The following is a 22,705-nucleotide window of genomic DNA, read 5'->3' as shown; positions in this document are numbered from 1 at the left end:
AATGTGTAAAACTGACATTTTTATAAAAGTTTTCCAGAATAGCTATAATTTGCTTCCATGAGACAGTATCTTCTGATTTTACTTACATAAGGATCTAACGAACATCTTTCTCTTATGTTATACATGGCACATTTCTTTCAAAGGCTTACATGAGTTGCAATTTCATGGAGAACATTAAGAGCAGCATTCCTTTCTATTGAGTAGAATGCTTTATTATTGTCTCTACAGGACAGAGGAACAGGCAGGAGCGTTTTTTGAACAGGGTCAGGATAGAATCTTGGGATTTAAGCATGGTAGCGGGATCTTAGACCAAATAGACCAGGAGACCAAAAGGTTCAGAAAGGCTGGAAAGCTTATCCCACTTCCACAGACAGGTTTAAGGAGTCAAGTATGGCTCCAAGGTCAAGATACAGTCTGGTGGTAGCTCAGTCAGTCCAGGGCTGCCCTCATTCCCCTTCCTTATCAATAGAAATTTCATGATCAATCAAAATAATCACTTCCTTACACATGTTCTTGAATAGTTCTGCTGTTTTCTACTTCACCTCTTTGCCTCTCTCTTACTTCAGCAGACCTGGCACATTTAAAATACTACACCCTGGCCAAATCCAACTCTCTACGTACTCTGCTTCTACAGGATACAGCAGAACACTGGGAGAAACACATGCACCATGCTGACTGGTCTCTCACCTTAATTCTTGACCATGAACACCAGTGGTTGCCGCATCTGCCAGGCATTCACACTCAACTCCCCAAGTCCATTAGGCTCTTTGCTAATACTGCATACCTTCTCCTCTCCTCAAATCCCCAACACTTCCTCCCCATCCTCACTTTCCACTGATGACCTCACTTCCATTTTGCTGAAAGCAAAAGGAAAAAAAGGAAAAAAAATTGAAACAAAGAGAATTCATACCGCCACATCTATTTACTTACTAGCATCTATACTCTCTGCTTTTGCCTATCTCTAAAACATTCCTGTGCCTATCTAAAGCCAGTCTCCACCTGTGCACTAGACCCCCCCCCAGTGACCCAAGAACATTGCTCCAGTGCTTCTCCCCTTTCACTTACATTAGTCTTTTGCTGAGATTCCCAACAATATTCAAACATATGTTTCCATCTTAAAAACCAAAAACTAAAAAACTTCTGTTGACCCTACTTCCCTTGTGAGCTATCACTCCATTTCAGAGTGAAATACACTCATTCACTCATTCCCCAGCACCGCTCTCTCCAATTTTTTCACCTTCTTTACCTTAAGGTTAAATACTTGTATAATCATAGTATAATTATCAAAACCAGGAAATTAAGAAACTTCCATCCTCTCACACCTATCCAGACTTTCACTCCTGATCACTCCATTGATTATCTGTGACCTCCATGTAGTTAAACCTAGAGGTCTAGTCTCAGTGCTCGCCTACTCAACACAGCCGATCTGGTTGACTCCTCCTCCTTGACAGGATAAGCAGTTTTCCTCTTAACTCATGCCTCTTCCTCTCCTTCTTAAAGCCCCAGGGTCAGTCTTTCAACTTCTCAATCTACACTTATTCCCTTGGTGCTTCCATTGCTGACAAACCATATGCTCATAAACTCCAGACGCATGTGTCTACCTCCTAACTCGGTATCTCTGTTTGGATGGCTCACAGCTGACATTCAATTGCCAAAAAATAGCCACCTGATCTTCCACCCTCAGTTTTTCCTGTATGATTTGATGATATCTTTACCCTTCAAATTCCTAAGGCCAAAAATCTTGGAAGATATCCTTGATTCTTTTTTTTTTAATTTATTTGATAGACAGAGATCACAAGTAGGCAGAGAGGCAGGCAGAGAGAGAGGGGGAAGCAAACTCCCTGCTGAGCAGAGAGCCCTAGGGCTCTAGGATCATGACCTGAGCCGAAGGCAGAGGCTTAACCCCCTGAACCACCCAGGCCCCTGATTCCTTTTTCTTAATGACAGTTCACTAGCAAATACAACTCTACCTACACAATAGAACCAGAATCTGACCACTTTTCCCACCACCACCACCACATTGTGTAAGCCATCACTACCTCCTGCTTGGCTTATTATAATTATTCCTAACAGGTTCATTTTCAATGGTCATCTGAATGATCCTTTTAAATTTAAGTCAGATTATGTCATTCCTCCACTCAAAACCCTGCTGAATTGGGTCTTCATTTCTCTCAGAGTAAAAGCCAAAATCCTTAAGATGGCCCCACAAGAACTGTGCACTGTGCTTGGGGCCCACATAACCCCATTAGCTTTCCCAATTCCGCTTTGTTCCCTGCCGTTCAGCCATAGTGGCTCCTGGCCACTTGGCAGCCTGACAGGCATGTGCCTTTGCTCTTGCTGTTTCTCTACCTGAAATATTCTTCCCTCAGACCTGTGATTAGCTAACTCCTTCGCCTCCTTCACTCTGTTCAAATGTCATTTAATGAGGTCTACCCTGAGCATAGGCTTATTTTAAATTGTAACATCTCACTGACAGCCCAATTCCCTTCACCCAGCTTGACTCTCCTTTTTTCTACAGCATTTAGCACCTTCCAAGATACACTATGATTTCCCTATTGCCTTCTGTGCTGCCTCATGTGTCCTGGGTGCCTAGTATAGTACCTGGAGGAGAAGGTGCTCAGTAAATATTTATGGAATAAACAAGGACATGGGATTAGGAATCATAGAAGGAGGCAGGATTCTAGGGCCTCTAGTGTCCTACTGTAGTCAAGTCAGAGATCAGCCTACATTTTCAACTGAGGTAAGGGAAGAGATTTTCTGAGTTTACTAGCAATTTTTCTTAAAACTTAAAAAAGTTTATTCAACACAAATTTAAAAGTTTTAGTTTTCTAAAATACAGTAATTTTCTGCTGAGTAAAGAAATTCAGTGGTGAGCATTCTGAGAGAACAAAGCTTTGTCCACTGGTTTTTAAATTTTTGATATAATATAGTAGTCTGGTAAAAACCAGTATGTTATAAAACATCAGCAGTTATAAAAAGTCTTCAAAGTGGGCGCCTGGGTGGCTCAGTTGGTTAAGCGACTGCCTTCAGCTCAGGTCATGATCCCAGAGTCCTGGGATCAAGTCCCGCATCCGGCTCCCTGCTCCTTGGAGAGTCTGCTTCTCCCTCTGACTTTCTCTCCTCTCATGCTCTCTCTCACTGTCTCTCTCTCAAATAAATTAAAAAAAAAAAAAAAAAGTCTTCAAAGTATCCAAAGAGAAATTATCTTTTGTCTTTTCTACATGTTTGAACTGTACTTACTCATATTGTTTACATTCGACCATATGTCAGACTTTTTTTTTTTTTTAAACAAACTCTATTTATATAGGCATAGAGAGAGAATGCTGTCAGCAGTTTGGGGGGCAAAGGGAGAGGGAGAGAGAATCTTAAGCAGGCTCCACACTCAGCATGGAGCCCAATGTGCATAGCTTGATCTTATGACGCTGAGATAGTGACCTGAACCAAAATCAAGAGTTGGATGCTTAATCAACTGAGTCACCCAGAAGCCCCTGTGCTAGACTCTTAAACATACCTGTGCACTAACCATGACTTCTAACTCTTAATAATTACATATTTTAGGGTAGATATTTTTTCTCACTCTTATCAGTGGTACTGGTTCCAAACAATTATGACCTAGACATAATTTATTCTCAGAAGCCAATATAAGACAATTTCATTTTTTAATTTGTTAGCCCCTAGTTTTGGCTTTGAGTGTCCACTATGATATTTTGCTCAACTGTTTAAACATTCTTTACTATCTAATGCAGTTTCAAAAGCTAAAAGAACCATAAATTTAATACAATTTTTTAGCATTATTGTTAATAACAGATGACACCTAGACTGTTTAAGACCTATAATTACTCTTACTTAAAAAGAATCATCAAAATGAATGCTATAATCACTTTCATGAATGAGTGACTAGTTTCTGCCAAAATATTGTTTGAAAGATCTAACAGTGTACCAATGACCTCATTTCTAATACAATCCTGAAACATTGTATTTGCTACCTATTGAGACTTTAAATGTAATTTCTAATTAGGCCTTTGGTTTTTATTCTAAAAACAAGTCTTGGCCCTAAAAATTGAATTTTATAAAGAATACATTATCAGAAAGTTCAATTTATAACTTCATTATAATGTAAATTCATATCATGTGGGTACATAAGACAAGTATCCTGTCATGCAAACATAGCAGGAAGAGGCTTTTTATATACATAAAAAGGCTATATATATATACATATGTATATACGTGTGTGTGTGTGTACTTAAATTCACCTGTTTACTTGAAGAAATTTCAAAAGACAAAACCAAGCAGAAAGAAGAAAAAATAAAATTAGGAAAATGTCATAATTTATTATGAAGATATGCCTGAGTCAGATGTCCAGGATTCAGAATCCAGCTCCAGCATTTCCTAGCTTTGTTACTTAACCTTTGTGTCCTGTCTCTGTGAAAAATACTGGAATAAAATCTGAAATGCTCTTCCTTCAAGCCTTCTCACAACTTGCTATTTCCTATTATTTTGGTCTCTGCTCAAATGGTAACTCCCAAGAATGACCTTCCTCTGTTTCATTTTTTTCTCAGCATTTGATTCACATAACATCTGAAATGATACTGTTTACCTGCTTATTGTCTGCCTCTCCTATTAGACCACAAGCTCCAGGAAGGCAAAGATTAGGCGGATCTTGTTTATTGCCCTGTTTCCACGGGCTAGAAGAATGACTGGGACAATGTAGGTGTTGAATGATTAAATAATCCCACCTAACTAGAAGGTTCTTGGGAAGATTAAATAAGATAATAAATGTAAAGCTCATGACCACAAACACAACAAACATTCAATAAATAACAGCTATTAGTTTACCTTTTATTAGCATTTATTTTAATTATGGTATGATTTAATTACTGTCTGATTATAAACTGCCTGACGGAAGTATGCTTAGTATTATAAATGTCTGGTCACGAGCTGTGCTTTTCAAACTCCTACACCACAGAATCACCTGAAGAGCTTCTTATTACACGGATTTCTAGCCTTGTCCCCAGAGACTTTGATTCAGCAGGTATATGGCAAGGCCCAAGAATTTGCACTTTTAACAAGTTCCCAGATAATGCTGCTACTGCTGGAAGCCACTAGCCTGGAGCCTGCACTTCGAATAGCACGTATATGTAGTCCAAGGTTTTAAACATTGAATATCTACACATCAAGAGATTTCTGTACCTTGAAATACTTGTGGATTTATAACACGTTTTCCAAAACAATAAACGGTTGGTCATACTTAAATTTTATAATCTTCTGATTAATTGTTCCTTCATGTTTACTAATTATGACATAAAATCACCAAGTTCCGTAACTGTTACATCAACTACACTTAATTATCAATTAATCTTTTATGCATAAGTTAAAAACTAAGTACAACAATGTTTTTCCAAAGAATTTGTACCTAGTGAAGAGATTACCACAATAATCTCTGAAAGGGCACAAAGAAGAAAGCTTTCCTTTCCCGTACCACAGATTTTTATGTGTATAACCCTCTTTTTTTTTTTTTTTCCTGAGGAAAGAACCATCAAACTCTTAAGGAGTCCTCTAACCACAAAAGAGTTAAGAACCAATGCACTGTATTCTTCACATTTTTGCTCCTGGAACAAAGCTCCTTTGTTTCTAAGTTAAGTGAAAGTTTCTAAGTTAAGTGAAAAGTCTTTCATTTTAAGCCAACAACCTATACAACCACAAGCAAATATACTCTAAGTAACCTCAAAAACTTTCTGAGGATCCTGGTACAAGAGACAGAGCATCCCTTACTTTAGAACTGCCAATCTCTGATCTCCAGTCCAGCATCTCTCCCAAAGACCTACATGGCTTCCACCTATACTGTAGAGGACAGTTTTTCAAAATACGTAAATCGTAACTGACATTGCCTACATGCCTTTCAAGCTACTTATTACTGCATGTGAATCTTTAAAAGGAAAAACAGTAAAATAATCAACAAATTGGCCATCTATTTATTCATTTAATCATTATTAAGCACTCAAGTACCAGGTACCAAAGATACACCAAATCTGCCTGTGGTTCCAGGTAGGTGGCGAATCTTGGAGGAGAGGAGTTTTAAAGGATGGGTAACGGCTAGCTGGGCATATGGGCTAAGTGCATTTCAAGGAGAACACACAGCTGTGCCAAGTATGTACATGTGTGTGAAGTAGGTGGCGAGGGAGGAAGTGGTGGGCATAGCTGAGTAGCTTTAATTTCTCCTGAGGGCACTAGGATATCTCTAGGAAATTCTGGGGTGGTTGAAGAGTGAGTGATGAAGACAGGAGCTACTTTAAATGATCACGCATTGACACAGGTTAGAAGTGGGCTGCAGTGACTGGTGAGAAGTAATGAGGGTCTGAGAGAACAGTAACAGGGGGGTGTAAATGAAGGGACAGATTTGAGAGATATTAAAGAGAGAAGCCAGACAGGACTTGGTCCCCATTTTGTTAGGGAGGATAAACAGAGTCAAGTGTGGAGCTTATTTCCTGGTGGATAACTCAGTGTTGGCATCCCATTCATTTTTTGACATGCGGAGCCCTAGGTGGCTTTAGGACATCCAAGTGCATATCGAATAGGATTCTGAAACTCAGAAGGAAGGTCTATGCCAGAAATAAAGATCTGGAAGACATCAGCACATGCAGCTTAAGTCCCACAGTAGATGAGCTCACACAGAAAAGAAAAAAATCCAAATACACATGTAGAAATTTCTTCTTGGCTTATGAGTTTTTCTTGATAGATTTTAAGTTCTGAATTTGTCTTCTTTACCACTCTACCCCAGTGGCTAGCAAAGTGCCTGACAACTAATTTTTTTAAGTAATTAAATAATTACCTATTATTTGGGTAGACATGTTTATTTCCTTAGGGTTTTTTTTTATTTGGATTAAAGTTATCTCCTAGATCAATAACCACAGTTAAAGTGGATTTTAATTCATCTAGCATGAAGTGACCATTCAAAGCTATGAGTCATTTCTGTTTTAATTTCTACCTCGTTTTAAAATTTTATCTTTTTATCAAGTGTCCTTGGCCTGCTGAAGAGAAGTGATGTTAACAGCTGAGGTTTGAGCATACTTAAAACGGGGCTTTTATAAGAGTTTTTTTGTTTTGTTTTGTTTTTTTTGCAACTCTTTGCCAGGAACCTGGGACACAGTCTGCCCTGCCATCTCTGGCATCCTTCTAACTGGCCCTTTCTCTTTCTTCTGTGCAGCTGTGGCGCTAACATCTTCAAGTGCTACTGTCATTCATCCTGCTGGTCTTTTTGGCCGTTATTTCTACATCGATGGGGAAGCCAGGCAAGGTTAGTTCCAGAATTTCTCAATGGGAGAAAGACTCACAAAATCATAGTATTTGTACAAAGTTATTTTAATAAGATATTCTTTTTATTTGCCAAAATCAAGATAAAAAATATGGTGTACTATAATGTCACTTAACATTTCTCACTTTCCTCCTGTCCCATTTGGCCATCTGACTCTTCTATTTCCTACTCTCTCAAATCACAGTATCATTAAATATGACCCACATTATACATAAGAAAACTGGATAAAAATCAAAGACCCAACCAATGACTGAGGAACACTGCTTTGCAGTACTGTTTATCATTACAAATAAGAGGATACTTTGCAAATAGGATAGTTTTGCTTACAAGCCCCAGTATAAATACAAACAAAATAATGCCCAGAAATCGAGGGACCAGAAAGTGCATTAAGATGAGTACTACAGGATTGTCAGGTCTCCACAGACACTGGGTTGAGTACCTTACTTCTTCATCATTTACTCTGCTATTCTGTATTCCTGCTGATAATAAAGGTCACACTTATGATTCACCACTGTTTTTTAATTCCACTTCAGCACGTACGTTTTCTCTCAGTAAAGGGTCTTGATGACAGCCAAGGAGTTTTTCAGGCTAGAATGACTTGTGCAATTAAACTGTCATTTACCCCTTTAGACTTTAAACTGCTATTGCAAACATAAACATTGCCCTTGCTTATAACCTGTTTATACTTCTGGAATCTTTTGTTTTCCTCCCAAAAAGTGACATTTAAATTGAGATTTCATCACGCCCCACAGAAAATTTTCTTTCAGAAAAAGAGATATAAAATCTGTGTAAGAAAGGCAGAAATTAGGAGAATCTGGGCTTTATTCTCATTTTCCAGAGTTGATGGTTTTTGCTATAGAAATCCAAATGTGAAAATAATGCACAAATATTAGAAGGAACAAAACAAAACAGACTGGGACCATGTCTTGGTACCATGCTTGGTTTAGCAGGAAACATGGAAGTGTAACAAAAAGTCCTTGTCCTAGAGTAGCCACATCCACTGGCTCTTCCTCCAAAACACCTCCACAATCCAATCACTCTTCCCAGGCTCCAGTCTCACACCTCTTTACTCTGGTTGAAGACTCTATAATCTTTTAGGAGACCTGCAGTGACTGCTGTTGTATAAACCTTCCTGCCTCAAAGCCTTATACTGGCTTTTCCCTCTGTCTAGAATGCTCTTTCCATATATCCAGAGCTCAGTTCCTTCAGGTTTGTGTTCAAATGTCATCTATCAAAGGTGTCAACCCTGACACTTTATGTAAAAAAACCCCATCTGTCCTATCTACAGCCCTTCTTTGTTCCCTTTATAGCATTCATCACTATCTAACATGGCACATGTTTATTTTCAGTTTCATAATAAACACCAGAATGTTAAATTCCACTAGAATGTTAAACTTCACAAGAGCATAGATTTTTTACTCTATTTTGTTCACAGTTGTATCCTTTCTGGAATGGATGGTACCTAGCACACAGTATGTATTCAATAAATATTTGTTTTATGATATTGAACTGACAAATGTTCAGGTTAAATAATGATACAGGGCAACAGTAAATTAGTATTTCAAGACCATTCATAGTTAACTGTTAATTGAATAGCACAGGCCGGTAATAACCAAAGGTAATATATATCGCCATCACTTGGAAAGGTTTTCCAAAGTACACACACATGGACCTCACCACCACTGACCACCACACCCTCTTCTACTGATAGGCCAGGTGACAAACTTGGTAAGAGTTCCACAGATATGATCATTTTAGAACAGAGATTTTCAAAGTTGATCATGCTTCAGAATCACCTAGAGGGCTTACTGAACACAGATTGCTGGGCCCACTCCCAGAGTTTCTGATTCAGTAATTCTGGAGTGGGGCCTGATAATGTGCATTTCTAACAAGTTCTCAGGTGATGCAGAGGTTGCAGGATTTTTGGTCAAAGGGTACAGAATGTCAGTTAAACAGATGAGTAAGTCCTAGAGATCCACTGCACAGAATAGCCTATAGTTAACATTACTGTGTTGTATGCTTAAAAATTGTTAAGAGGGTAAATTTTAAGTGTTCATATCACAAAAATAATAATAATATATAAGAGCTGGGAGAAAACATTTAGGGGTAACAGACAGGTTTATGGCACAGATGTGGTGATGGTTTCATGGGTCTATACTTATCCCTAAACTCATCAAGTTGTATACATTAAATATGTACCGTTTTTTTGTATGTCAACCATACCTCAATAAAGGGATGTAAAAAAGCCAATGAACTGAAGTACGCATACCCAAACAAAACCTGCGAGCAGATCAAGTCCTTCAATATACTTTATTTTTAACATTTTTTTCCCCAAAATCTAGTTAGGCTTGGTTTATTTTTTCTTAAAGATTTTATTATTTCAGAGAGAGAGAGAGAGAGAGAGAGTGCGCAAGCGAGCGTGTGTGATATGCTTTTTTAAAAAAAATCAAAAACCTAAAATAGTTCACTTTAAAAAACTATAACCAGTAACATGTTTATGATTTTTAGTACATTAAGATTAAAGTCAATTATTACATAAGAAATAAATAAGGAAAAAATACAAGAAAAATTTCATGCCACGGTATCCCAATGACAAATTTAATCCTGAAAATAAACTCAAAGTTAATGATTCTTGGAGTACTCATCGTTTTTAAAGTGAAAATCTAGATATTTAAAAAAACTGTGATAATTTTAAGAGAACAAGTGTAACCCGTAACTTCTGATGGGTAAAGGACATAAGAGAATACTCACAGGTATGGAGGCATTCCGTCACTGTAGTTGGCTTGATCAGGTACCCTTTACAGATGTAGCAGGTGATGTAAGGATTGAAATCTTTCACCAAGTGTTTCCTTTGGGTAGCCATTCGTGGTTCGCTAGGCTTTAGTAGTTCAGGCAAAGAGGGGTAGTAAGCGGATGAAGTTTGATCCCAGGAGCTGGTGTGGAGTTCCCAACTGGATGTCCTGAGGCATGAGAACTAACATCCAGATTTATCATGAGATCACTGGTCATCACTCCTTTTGGTGATTCTGCTTTCCCATATCTGTTTCCACAGTAATTTTAAAAAGATAAGAGAAAAAAGTGTCAAATTCCTCATACTATATTAATAACATATTAGCAGCAAGTGTTACATGCTCCCAATTGGATGAATGGGTGAACAGAACATGTCTCTTACTATTACATTAATTTGTAAACCTGCTATGATTTAATTCGGGATGACAAATACATCAAATCCTGGAGCCTTCACTATCACCTCTAAAAAAATGACACCCAAGGCGGTTAACTTCAGTTTTGGTATCTTTACCTCTTCAGTAATGCATTTCAGCTATCTGCTCGACTGCTTTATTAGGAGTTCCTACCAATACAAGTTAAATGATTCAAAACTGAAGTCACTGTCCTCCCTATCAATATGCTTCCTATTTCCATTTTGTACATCTAGTCAGTGAAATCAAGTTGATGTCCTTTTCCATTCCATCCATAGCCACCCTACTTAAGCTTACCTCTCCACCTGCGGTCCATCCTACATTCTACCAGCTTTATTTTATTCTATCACATCTGGGTCTTCTCAGAGACTGCCAATGTCTCCTTTTTACAAACAGAAAGACATTTAAATTCCTTAGCTTTCCATATAAGACCTTCCACAGGCTGACGTTAGCATACCCTTCAACACTTTTCTTTAGGCAAACTGAAAGGATCACTCTCTCACAGTCCATTCTGCATGAGCAATGTACCCTGTGTCCAACAAGCCCTCCCTTATTTTGTCTAAATCCTACCTACATCCTTTGAAACCCTTCTCCAAAGTTACTCTCAGTGTACTCTCAAGTTTAATCCTTCTCTTTTGTAACATTTTCCTTTTGATTCATAGTTACATTCATTCTTTAGGTCCTCTATTAGACTACACAATCTTTGATAGAAACCAATCACATTTAGTAAATGTATAACCTGGGCAACGTTACTTATCCTCTCTAAATCTGTTTGTTTAAACAGTAAAATAAAAATAAGAGTGCCGGCTCCCTAAGAGTGGTGAGGATTAAATGAGACCATATACATAAAGCTAGCACACAGTAAAAGCTAAGTCATTTTTTCCCCCAGAAACATTTAGCCTTGTTGGGTGGTAGATGGGGTTGTTAAAGAAAAAATAAAGTTTAAAAGGTTTCTTACAAACAAATGTGTTCTCTGAGAAAACAAGGTATTGATTTCCCAAGTTAATCCTATAAACAGGAACTTTTCTCCTATCTTAGCTGTTAACTCACAGGTATACAGCAAGCGGGGAGGCAAAAGGCATCATTCCACGGACACATCGCCATTAAGAATGTGCACGGAATAGGTTCTGCGTGGTATCGTCCCACCCGCTCAGGAAAGTTATGCCCAGGGTGTAACATACAGGGAGCATAAATAACAGCCAAGGGGTCTGGGTTCTGGTCCTTAGCCCTGCATGACCTTCAGTAAGGCATTTAATACCCGTGTCCGGGTCTCAGCTTCTCCGCTATACATAGGGACTAATGGCCCTGCCTTTTCCACAGGTTTGCCAGGAAGCTCCAGAGCTGAGAGTCTCTTCTGAAAGAGGAAATGCACGGTCCCGACCTCGGGAGGTATGAAGAGAGTAAGCCGCAGAGCCCTGTGACCAAGACAGTTAAAGGAAGCAAGTACTTGCAGCGACGGGGCGACACCGAACTTTTCCGCGTCCTCCGGCGGGACCCGGCGCCACGGCCCTGGGCAGTCCGAGCCCTAGTCCAACCCGCCCGCCCGGCAGGTGCGCGGGCCCGGGCCGGGAGGACGCGCCGCTCCGGCCCGGCGGGGGCTACGCGGGGGAGGACGCGCCGCCTCCCCCGGGGCCGAGGGCCGGCAGCCCGCCGCCCTCTCCGCACCCGAGGGCAGGACGCCGCTCCGAAGCCCCCGGAGTCCCGCTGGCCACCCCATCCCCGGCCCGAGGGGCTCTCCCAGCTTCAGGCAAGGCCGGCCGCGGCAGGTGCCTGGAGATGCCGCTCCCGCCCCGGGCGCAAACTTGCGCGGAGAGCGCGGGGGCGGCCTGGGCCCCTCGGCCGCCTCTCCAGCCCGCCGGGTACCTACCCCGCGGCCGCCGCCGCCGCCGCCACCGCCGCTCCTCGCCCGCCAGCGCGCCGGCCTCAGAGGGAAGGAAAGTGAAAGAGAAACAGCGCCCGCCGCGGCCTGGCCGGTCCCCGCTCCCCGTCCGCCCTCCCCCTGCAGGCGGGAGCGCGCCGGCTCCGCGGGGCCACTCGGCTCGGGCCCGATAGGGCGCGGCGGGCCTCGGGGCCCAGGGCCGGTGCCGCCTCCAAGGGCAACTCCACCCACTTTCAACCGCCCGGGCCTCCGGCCGGCCACGCCCCCGGCCACGCCCCCGGCGCCACGCCCGCAGGCCACGCCCGCCGGCCCGCGCTCCTCGCAGGTGCCTTGGCCTCTCCGCCCGCCCTGCTGCCGTGGCTTCAGTGCGACACGTGGCCTTGGCCAAATTTTATCTCGGTTCTTCTCCTCACCACCCCTCCCGGTTGTTTTCATCATAAAAATGTCTGGTACATTTTCCCTGGTGGGTTTAAAAGCAATGGTCAGTGTTGATAATGAGTCACCCTGCGTGTCTACTCAGCTGCGTCCTCCCCAAGCCAGTCCCACCTGCGCGCAGCGGGGACGAAGACAGTCCTTGATTTGCACTTTATGTAAAAATCACTAATGAACTTGCTACTGTGGGGTGGGGGTTGTTGACAACTGTAAGCAAGCAGGAGCGTTGTGGTGGGGGGAGGGGGTTGGTGGGTGGGAGTATCAGTAGAAAGGTAAAGAGTTATCACTATTTGCAAGGTTCAAAACAAACACCCCAGTTCTCTTTCTAATGGCTTCGAGATCTACAAGAGACCATTCACTGCTAAAGATTTATTCAAAGGCATGCATTAAAGGATTCCTTAACGTCATTCAATCCTATTCTACTGCATTCCAAAAACTTACAAATTTCTACCACAACCTCTATTTTGCTAAACATTAAATTAGACCTGGTTCTTTGCTTCCTAGAAGACTGCAATCAAGTAATCCTAGGGTGGCAGGCAAATCAGTGTGGTCTCCACCAGTAAAACAAAAGTTAAAACAAACATCCCAAAGGGAATCAGTAAAGGGTGGTTTCAATTTATGTATTAGAGGAAAAGGTGTTGTAATTACATCATTCTGCTTCTGTAGAAGTGAGAGTGGTGGGGGCTGGGGAACTGACAGTACTGGGGTTGGGGTGGAGGATTAATGCAAAGTATTTGTTTTATCTCCTATTGAAAGTAGTCACTATACTTATTATCAGAGGGACAGATTGTGAAGATGGTTCTAGTGGTAAACCAACAAACCCAGCAACCATTGGTCCAGCAACCAAACAGGTGTTCAAGATCTATTTCGAATTTGAATACATCAAAACAGTAGAGAAAGACATCTTTTTAAAAATATCCAATTTATAGTTAATCTTATGTAGAGGGGACATAACATTTTAAAAATACCATTGCTAATACCACAGCAGGAGCAATACATTTTCTCAAACAGCTTTCAAGGACCACGTTTTTATAGTCCTTATAAGAACCATTTTGCAAAAGCACACATGCCAATTTCTAAGCTAGGATCAGCTTCAATAAGTCAAGCACTCACAATGAGCACAGAAAACAAGTTTGGTTAAATGACTTTATAGGTGAAGGGTACTTTCAGACTTTCATCTCAGAGAAAAAAACAGATCAATATGTGAAAAGTCACCCTATTTCAAGCAATGGAAGACACTACTGTATATACTATTATAAATTGGTATTTTCCTATTTTGCATCTGAACCCATCTAAAATATATTTTTAAAGAATAACACTTAACAGAGGTCCAAAGGGGGGGCTTAAATGTGATTGGTGATTGATAGTAAGTGGGGTTAATCAGCATTCCCTGAGGAAATGAGCTTGAGGATGGATATTAGGAAGGCTTTCCTTAGAAATGGAAGAAGGAATGAAGAATATGCTAGAGTAGGACCTGAAGACAGGTGTAGAGGGCTCATTGCCATAACCCAGACTGCAGATGGTAGACTTAGGGGTGGGAGAGAGAAACACAACCTTTGTAAGGAAATCTGTGCCTTGTGTCCCTGGAGGATCTGTAGTAAAATGTTCATTGGTTTCTCCTTTTCCCTCTTCAGCAACCACCCCACCTGGGAATGCTTTCCAGTAACTCACTTCTCAGTCCTCTGGTTCTGGCAGTGGGGCTGGAACAAACCATAGAAGCCTCAATGTGAGAGGGCAGCTCTGATAACAAATCTCAAGTACCAGTGGGGCCCTCAAATAAACAAAGGCCTGGAAGCAACTGGATATGCAGGACTAGGGAGGGGCAGATAAAAGAATCATAGCTGGGATTCCCCTTATCATGAATCTACTTCAGCCTTCTCATTTTAGAAATGTAGAAACCAAGATCCTGAAAAGTGGCAAGTTCATAATCACGGACCTGCTTTTGGTAAAACCAAGACCAAAACAAAGGTACCAGTTCCATATCATTTACATTTCTCAAGGGAACTTCTTAAGTCCAGGATTTCAAGGGAGGTTGGGTAAGAAACATGTTAACTTGAAAGAAAATAAGGAACAAAGGGAGAGAAGACTGGGTGAAGGGAGAGAGGGAAATAACTGTCTATATGGTATCAGGGAGGGAGAGGCCACTGGTGAGTTCGTACCAAGGAAGCCGAGTCCCAAAGCAGTAGCTTGTTTCATTTGATCATTGATCCAGACTCTTCCAGGGAACCACACATGGCTCTTGATAACTCTTGCAACTACTTGGATCTACCTGTATACCTAACAAACATTTTCATTACTTATATTTTATGTCTAGATTTTTATTTCAGTTAAGGGTGGGTAGGGAAAATTCTATACTGAAAAGTTCCCATTCTGTCTTTGGCTAATATATTATCAATGAACTGATGTTTAATAGCCTAATGTACAAAAATGGGGTTAGAACTTTACATTTCCCCTGGGATATTAAATGAGACGGCTTTTTCATTTTTGTAAATTATTTTATGTACCTCAGTATGCTACTTAATCTTTTTATATAGAATATCTCTAACATAAAATTATCTTCTATAAAAGTCTTCTCACAGAGATTTTAGAAAATAGTAAAATTTAAAGTATTCCCCTGGGCCCAAATGTACTTATTTTATAGCCATGGATATGACAGCTCAAAATCTATGACTACCTAAAATCAGTGATGGAGGTATGAGAAGGGAACAGAACTGAAGGTCCTCCAATCACCCTCAGTCCTGTCTCTTTTTCTCGTAATGCACCTCTCCCCTGTAATCAATAATTCTCAAGGACTTTTTCTACTAAATGTCTCTTGAATCCTTCCACTTAACCTGCCCAGGTTGAGATTACTATTATCTCTACCCTCCATTACTTCAATGAATTCTTAGCTATAGCTCTTATCTGTACAACCATTCCCCATAGCACAACCAGAGGACTCTCTAACTACAAATTGGATCATGCTGTTCCCCAGCTTAAAAACCCCTGCTCTTAGGTTGATGCTCAAACACTTAATAAGCCCTTTCCAGATCCCCATCACGTCTATAGCCTTTCCCCTGAACTCTATGCTGTAGCCCTAATGAACATTTTTACCCTCTAGCTAGAGAGATGGGCCTTCTTTCTTTCAAAAGCCCATCCTGTCCCAACTGCCTTACCCCTCCCCACCCTTGCTAAATCTGATCAACCCTTGTTTATCCTTCAGTTACCAGACAATATCAAAGGCTATCTTCCCAGACACCTTGATGTTGTTGAAGAGTTCTTTGATATATGTATACCACATACATACATAATAAACTCAACTTACTCTCTCAAGTTCCACAGCACACAGTCTTGAATTGACTGGTTAACCTCCTAATAGTGCATAAGCCCAGGTGACCCATGGCTTGATTGTGCTTCACTAGCAGAACGGATGACAAAATGGTAAGCGTTTAAATAAATACTGGCTGAAAAGCTGAATATTTGCACGCACTCTAAGACGTATTCTGTGTATTCTTTGTCTGGCTTCTTCTTAGAGGGATCTTTCCAAAGATATGTTAAGCATACTCCCTGCCATCTAGGACTACTAATTAAAATCACAACAGGGAATAGAGACTTATCCACAGGAAACAATTATGGAGCAATACACCAAATTTATTAATAAAGTATTAAATGACAAAAACTCCAGCTGAAGGAAGGAGTGCTATTGGTGGTCAAAAAATTAGTCCTACATGCTCAAGACTCTGCCAGTTATAAAGACTGCAAGGGAAAATACTAAAAGTGATGGATATGAAAAATAAATGGGAATGTCAGAAAAAAAGAGAGAAATTAAGTCCATATACCTAAAAGGGAGTACAGATAAATAGCATTAGGTAGAGGGACAAGATTAGTCTATGAAAGACTGTGCAACTAGCTAAATAAATATTTTAAAGTGCCTTAAGTACATTATGCTAAAAAGACAGACTAACAAAACTTGTTTTTTCCCCCTCTTTTGAGAGGCAGAAAAAACTAGCTGTATTTTCTTTACTGCGATTTCAACAGTTGGCTGTAGCAAGTTCCATTTATACTGGAAGAACAGAGAATGTAACTAAAATAGGTACAGACTATAAGGAAAAACTGCATTTACTCCCATCACTCCCATCATCAGGGCTATGGATACTTTAAAACATCATGACAAAACCACAACTGTTATTTTGGGAGGTCAGATTAAATCCTTCAGGATCACGAGTGGACAAATGACTGACATGCAGAAACTAAGAATATTCCATCAAATCTGAATGTAGATGATTCTAAGTTAGGAGTGATTATAGAAAAGTTAGGGAAAAAAGCCCTACCAAAAAAAGATATGAAATTCAAATGGGGCAAGTACAATATAAAAACTTAGTGACATAAACATTCAAATACCAGAGGAGACTAGGCACATGATTTGAAAAAGTCCTCATTTTATAAGTAGCTGTGGTTTAGAGGAAGGGACACTGGACCTAGGAAGAGAACCTGGTTTTTAGTCAGGGCAAGTTACAGCTGTAAAGGACTGTAAAAATATAAGGTTTAAGTGTCAATCCTGCAGACCCCCAGCAGTCAAATAGTACCTGGTAATCCTGTACCACCCAGCAGAGGTCCTGGATGCTGAGAGAGTTTACAGGATGAATGAGACACTCCAGGCAAGGCCATGAATCTAGGACACAGCATAAAGTAAGGCATGCAATGGTCACCAAATATTCCTTCCTCTGGACTCCATATTTATCACACCCAATTTTTAAAAAGATGGGAAAACCTAAGTATTTCATACTAAGCAATTCAAAGACACACAAAGAAAACTAATTCCCGCCAAATGTGTAATAATCTGGGTTAGTTCAACATTGCAGAAGTGTGTGTTAAATCTTTATTTACTCCCCTCAGATGAAGGGGTAGCAGAAACGTAATGTTTTCATTAAAATGCAAAATCTCCGGGCATGGTCACAGTCAAGTCCTCAAGAGCCATCTCTGGAGCTAGGGGCTCCTCGCTCACCAGGATTAGTAGACTTCTTAGTCTAAAGGAAGGGAGAGAGGCCAAGGAAGGGCAGGAGGCTTTAGTTACGACTTAACACTTTAGCAGGATGTTAACTGTAACACTTTGCTGGCTGGGAGGTCCGGGAACCAGCAGGAAGAAGTAAATTGTAACTGAAAGAGGAGGAGAGCAAAGCACCAAAGACAACCTTCTCTCTTGTACTTCACAATTCTGTCTTGGATCAAAACCAAACCAAACCAGACCAAACCAAACCAAAAAAACACTCTTGAAAACAAAAAGCAAATTAGTGTGTGTTCATACAGTCTTCAACCATTCAGACTTAATGATGAAGATACTGATTACTTTGTATTCAGGTTTGCAGGAAAACTAAGAGAACACAGGCCTAAATTAAAGCAGGGCAACATTACTTATGAGGTAGATACTCTTCATTCTTGGCCTTCAGGGTGATAGACCCCACAGAAGTTTCAGAAGCTACGATAACTTGTCTGTGATAGTTCAAGAAGAAAGAAACAATATTTGTCTTCAATGGTTTCTTCATTTCTGTCTGTTGAAAGGGGTTATCCTAGCTGACTGGAAAAGATCCTACCACTTACCAAAACCTCCCTAGTAGCTTCTTGATGAGAAGCTGAAAAAAGCACTAGCATCCAAGCGTCTTGGAACACATGATGAAGAAGAATACAAAATGGTTCATAGAAAGTGGTTATAGTAATAAAATAGTATCTTTGATATATTAAAAAAAAAGAAAAGTGGTTAACAGCATAAGCTCCACGAGGACAAGGCTTTTATCATTACTGCTGTATCCCTTGAATCAATTCTAAAACATAACAGGATCTCTGGGGCGCCTGGGTGGCTTAGTTGGTTAAGCGGCTGCCTTCGGCTCAGGTCATGATTCCAGGGTCCTGGGATCGAGCCCCTCATCGGGCTCCCTGCTCAGCAGAGAGCCTGTTTCTCTCTCTCCCTCTGCCTGCTGCTCTGCTTACTTGTGCTCTCTATCTCTCTATCAAATAAATAAATACAATCTTTAAAAAAAAATTTAAAAAACATAACATGATCTCATTAAATATTTGTTGGAATAAATGAATGAACAGATGAACAAGCAAATAAATGAAATCTGACTTTGCAGTCAAGACCGCCAACGTTCAAGTTCTGGTACAACCTCTCTCTCTTTTTAAGATTTTATTTATTTGAGAGAGAAAGACAGAATGAGAGAGAGATCAAGAGCAGGGGGGAGGGGTAGAGGGAGAAGCAGACTACCCACTAAGCAGGGACCTCCCCATCCCCCATGTGGGACTTGATCCCAGGGCCCCAGGATCGTGACCTGAGCAGAAGGCAGACACTTAACTGACTGAGCCATCCAGGTGCCCTAGGCACAGTCTCTTATTGGCTACAAAGAACTATTCTGTCTCTCGGTTTCCTCATAACCTAAATGGATATAATAAAAGTACATATTTCAGGGGGGCTTAAGGGGATTTTAAGGAGATAATACCAGTAAGCAAACAACACAGAATTCATATTGAGAATTTCATATCCATATCCTTCCCCACTATTTGGACAAAACAGCAATAAAACAAAAGACATAATTTAAAGCCTAATGACAAACAAATACTTAGAACAAATACTTAGATCTACTTGCTTTGAGGATGTATGTACAGGCAACACTTAGTCACCTAACTTTCCTGACAGTTGCCCTTTCTTGCCTTGTAAGAATTTTAAAATAAGGTTACTTCTAAGTGGCAAATGAGTAAAATATGAAAATCACAACTTACATTACTCAAGGTGAAATCAAGAAATAGGATGCACAGAAATCTAAAGAACTTTATGAACACTCAAAATTCCAAATGAGTGACCTGGGATAGTCTTAGGGAGGCAGAACTGAAATGTGACAGTAAACTAAAACACAATCAGTTATATTTTACCCTATCTGGGTAGCTTTATGCAAACAGAAAAAGAATGATGAGCAAAGGGCAAGATGTGAGCTGTGCACAGGCAGCATTGTCTAGGACAGGGAGACACTGAATTTGGCAAATTTTGAACTAGTCACCAGAGACGTATGCTCTGAGCCTACCCACTGGTTCATGAGACTTGACTCTGATTCCAATGACCGCAAAGTTACTTTCTGGGTATTCATTTGTGTTCCCTTATACCAAATTTCTGGAAGCAAATACCTGAAGTGTGAAATTAATATGTGTGATTATTCTACTATAAATTTTAAAAAATAAATTCTACTATAAATTTTAAGATCTTTCTTTTTTTTTAAAACTATAGCTGACTAATACTATGACTAATACTATTGAATTCCTTAGAGAAAGATAATAAAATGTGCCATTTTAAGAGCTGAGAATATTAAGTTGATCAGTTTCTTTGGGCCAAGTCAAGTGGTAAATAAGTCAGGGATAAGGCTAGAATTTTCTTGGTTCTGTAAAGCACATTTCCTTCAATTAAAAAAATATGGATAAGCTAGTTACAAAAGGACAAGCATTGTATGATTCTACTCAAATGAAGTATATAGAGTAGTCAAATTCATAGAGACAAAAAGTACAATGGTGGTTGCCAGAACTAGGGGTAGGGGGAGTGGAGAGTTAGGTTAATGGGTATAGAGTTTCAGTTTAGGTTGGTGAAAAAGTTCTGAAGATAGATGGTGGACATGGTTGTACAACAGTATGAATGTATTTAATGCCACTGAACTACACCCCTGAAACATGGTTAACATGGTAAAATTTATTTTATGTATATTTTGCCATGATAAAAAGAAAGAAAAATCTTCCTTTTCTAAAAAGGAAAAGAAAATCACAGCAAACAGTTAAGACCATTGGCAAATTGGCTCATGACCATTCATGAGCCTTGGTCTACCCATCAATGACATTGCTTTAGACTTGGGATACATAATCTCTAATGACCCTTAAAGTTCTTCAATTATATGGTTTTACAATTTGGAAGCATTACCTAGAGCAGGGGTTGGCAAATTTTATCTGTAAGGGTTAGATGGTAAATATTTTAGGCTTTGTGGATCACATGGTTTTTGTTGTAACTCCACTCAGCCCATATAGGGTAAATCTGCCCAAAACAACACATAAACAAACAAATGGGTATAGCTGTGTTCCAATAAAACTTTAAGAAACAGGCAGCAGGGGTGCCTGGGTGGCTCAGTGGGTTAAGCCGCTGCCTTCGGCTCAGGTCATGATCTCAGGGTCCTGGGATCGAGTCCCCCATTGGGCTCTCTGCTCAGTGGGGAGCCTGCTTCCCTCTCTCTCTCTCTGCCTGCTTCTCTGGCTAGTTGTGATTTCTCTGTCAAATAAATAAATAAAATCTTAAAAAAAAAAAAAGAAAAGAAACAGGCAGCAAACTAGATTTGGCCTTTGGGGTATTATTTGCCAATTCCTGATCAAGAGCATATCTCTGTGAACACGTGCAGATGATATCTGATAAAAACTTTCCTGTGTCCCAGGGTTGAAAACTTCTCCAATTCCAATAAGCTCTTGTCTTAGTTTAACACCTTAACTTTATGATTTCTATTTTCCAGGCAATGAATAGAATAGATAGAATGGCTTAACTACCATCATCATCACCACCATCATCATCAAATAACTCAGAGAGAAACGATCTTTCATTATTTATAAGCTAAATATAATCTGATCTTTCTCCTACATCACAATGGAGAAAGTCTGTCAACAAAGAGAAAAGGAATATTAAATAAAAACATTCTCTCCTGTTTGCTGAAGAGCAGACTTAGTCTCTCACCTCCGACTTCAAGACACTGTAGAATCCCAGTGGCATTTAAAGAGAAACTATTTCCCTATTCTACCTGGGATTCTAGAGTGCTGATCTAAGAGAAAAAAAACAGGGCTTTGAGGGGTAAGCTCTCTGCTTACAGACTTTGAGATAGCACTACGAGTTGGCCTGACCTGGGGAAGTTATGCTGGAATGTGTGCCTATATCACCGCCAGTCTCCCCAAGGCCAGCTTCAGCCGCCGGGATCCTGGTCTGAGAAGAAGCCATGAAGGGTAAGGTGGTAAGTGTTCACCATCCTGTTTCCTTCGAAGAACAGCAGCTCCAACAAGAGAGGTCATATTTAAAATGAGGATACTGGAGCTGTGGTAAGTCGATCTGGCCTGACAGTCTGAGGAGAGGGAGGGATGCTTCTATTCTTATGATGAAGCTGATAGGTTGTAATGATATCTTCCCTTCCAGCTTTCTGGATGACTGTTGTAGGCAAATCAAGAAGAATCTGTGGAAAGGGTAAAGGAGTTTCAAAGTACTTTTCACATAAGTTATCATAACTGAGGTCCATTCACTACTTCTGAATTACAAAGGAGGAGGCTTTAATATTAGATCATTTGAATGTTGGCATTTTAATTGACTAAATTAAGAAAACTGCAGAAAAATCCAAGGAAGAGAGGTAATTACATGTACTCACTTGTGCTTTTAAAAGGTAAGTTTTGTCAAGAATTGTTGTTCTTGATTTGAACAACTTACAGTGGTACTTCACTTCCTAAAAATTTTAGAAGAATGATGCTCATCACAAATACTGACAAGGAAGTTAATTGGAGCTTGATAATTATAAATTAGTAGATCAGTTTCCTTTATAGTATTTCCTGAACAATTTATTCTTAAATCATTTTTTTTACCAATAAAGTCTGAAGTTTTAAGTGGAGTACTCATTTCTGCTGGAAAAGGAAAGAATTTCTGTAATTAGGAACCGAATTTATAAGCACAGGCATGAGTGCTTACATGAAGAGTTTGTTATGTAAATTAAATCACTTTAGAAGTATCTAACAATAAACTCGTCATCCATAAAACTGAATAAAGAGAACTTAACCTTTAAAAGTTGACACGTGTGATACAATACCCATGCTCAACAACCATGTGAATGTTTTACACGTCTATCCTTGGTTCATTAACTT

The 22,705-nt window shown here is 40.1% G+C and overlaps 1 protein-coding gene across 3 annotated transcripts in view; it reads right to left on the bottom strand.

The window, feature by feature from the left end:
• The window catches only part of PCGF5 (polycomb group ring finger 5), a 117,506-nt gene that overhangs the window by 55,489 nt on the left and 39,312 nt on the right, over positions 1–22,705 (bottom strand). Inside the window, exons 1-2 of one of the 3 annotated variants that reach the window (XM_046026811.1) lie at positions 12,380–12,720; positions 10,064–10,352 (exon numbers count right to left, since the gene is read on the bottom strand). In XM_046026811.1, the coding sequence (XP_045882767.1) occupies positions 10,064–10,175 (112 nt within the window). In that variant the 5' untranslated portion in view covers positions 10,176–10,352; positions 12,380–12,720. Of the gene's footprint in view, positions 1–10,063; positions 10,353–12,379; positions 12,721–22,705 lie in introns of those variants that run through there. The other 2 variants (XM_046026809.1, XM_046026810.1) reach the window with 2 other exon arrangements.

This window comes from Meles meles, chromosome 13 (assembly GCF_922984935.1).
Source record: "Meles meles chromosome 13, mMelMel3.1 paternal haplotype, whole genome shotgun sequence".
In the NCBI taxonomy this organism is placed as follows: Eukaryota; Metazoa; Chordata; class Mammalia; order Carnivora; family Mustelidae; genus Meles; species Meles meles.
This window is presented reverse-complemented; position numbering and strand designations above follow the sequence as displayed.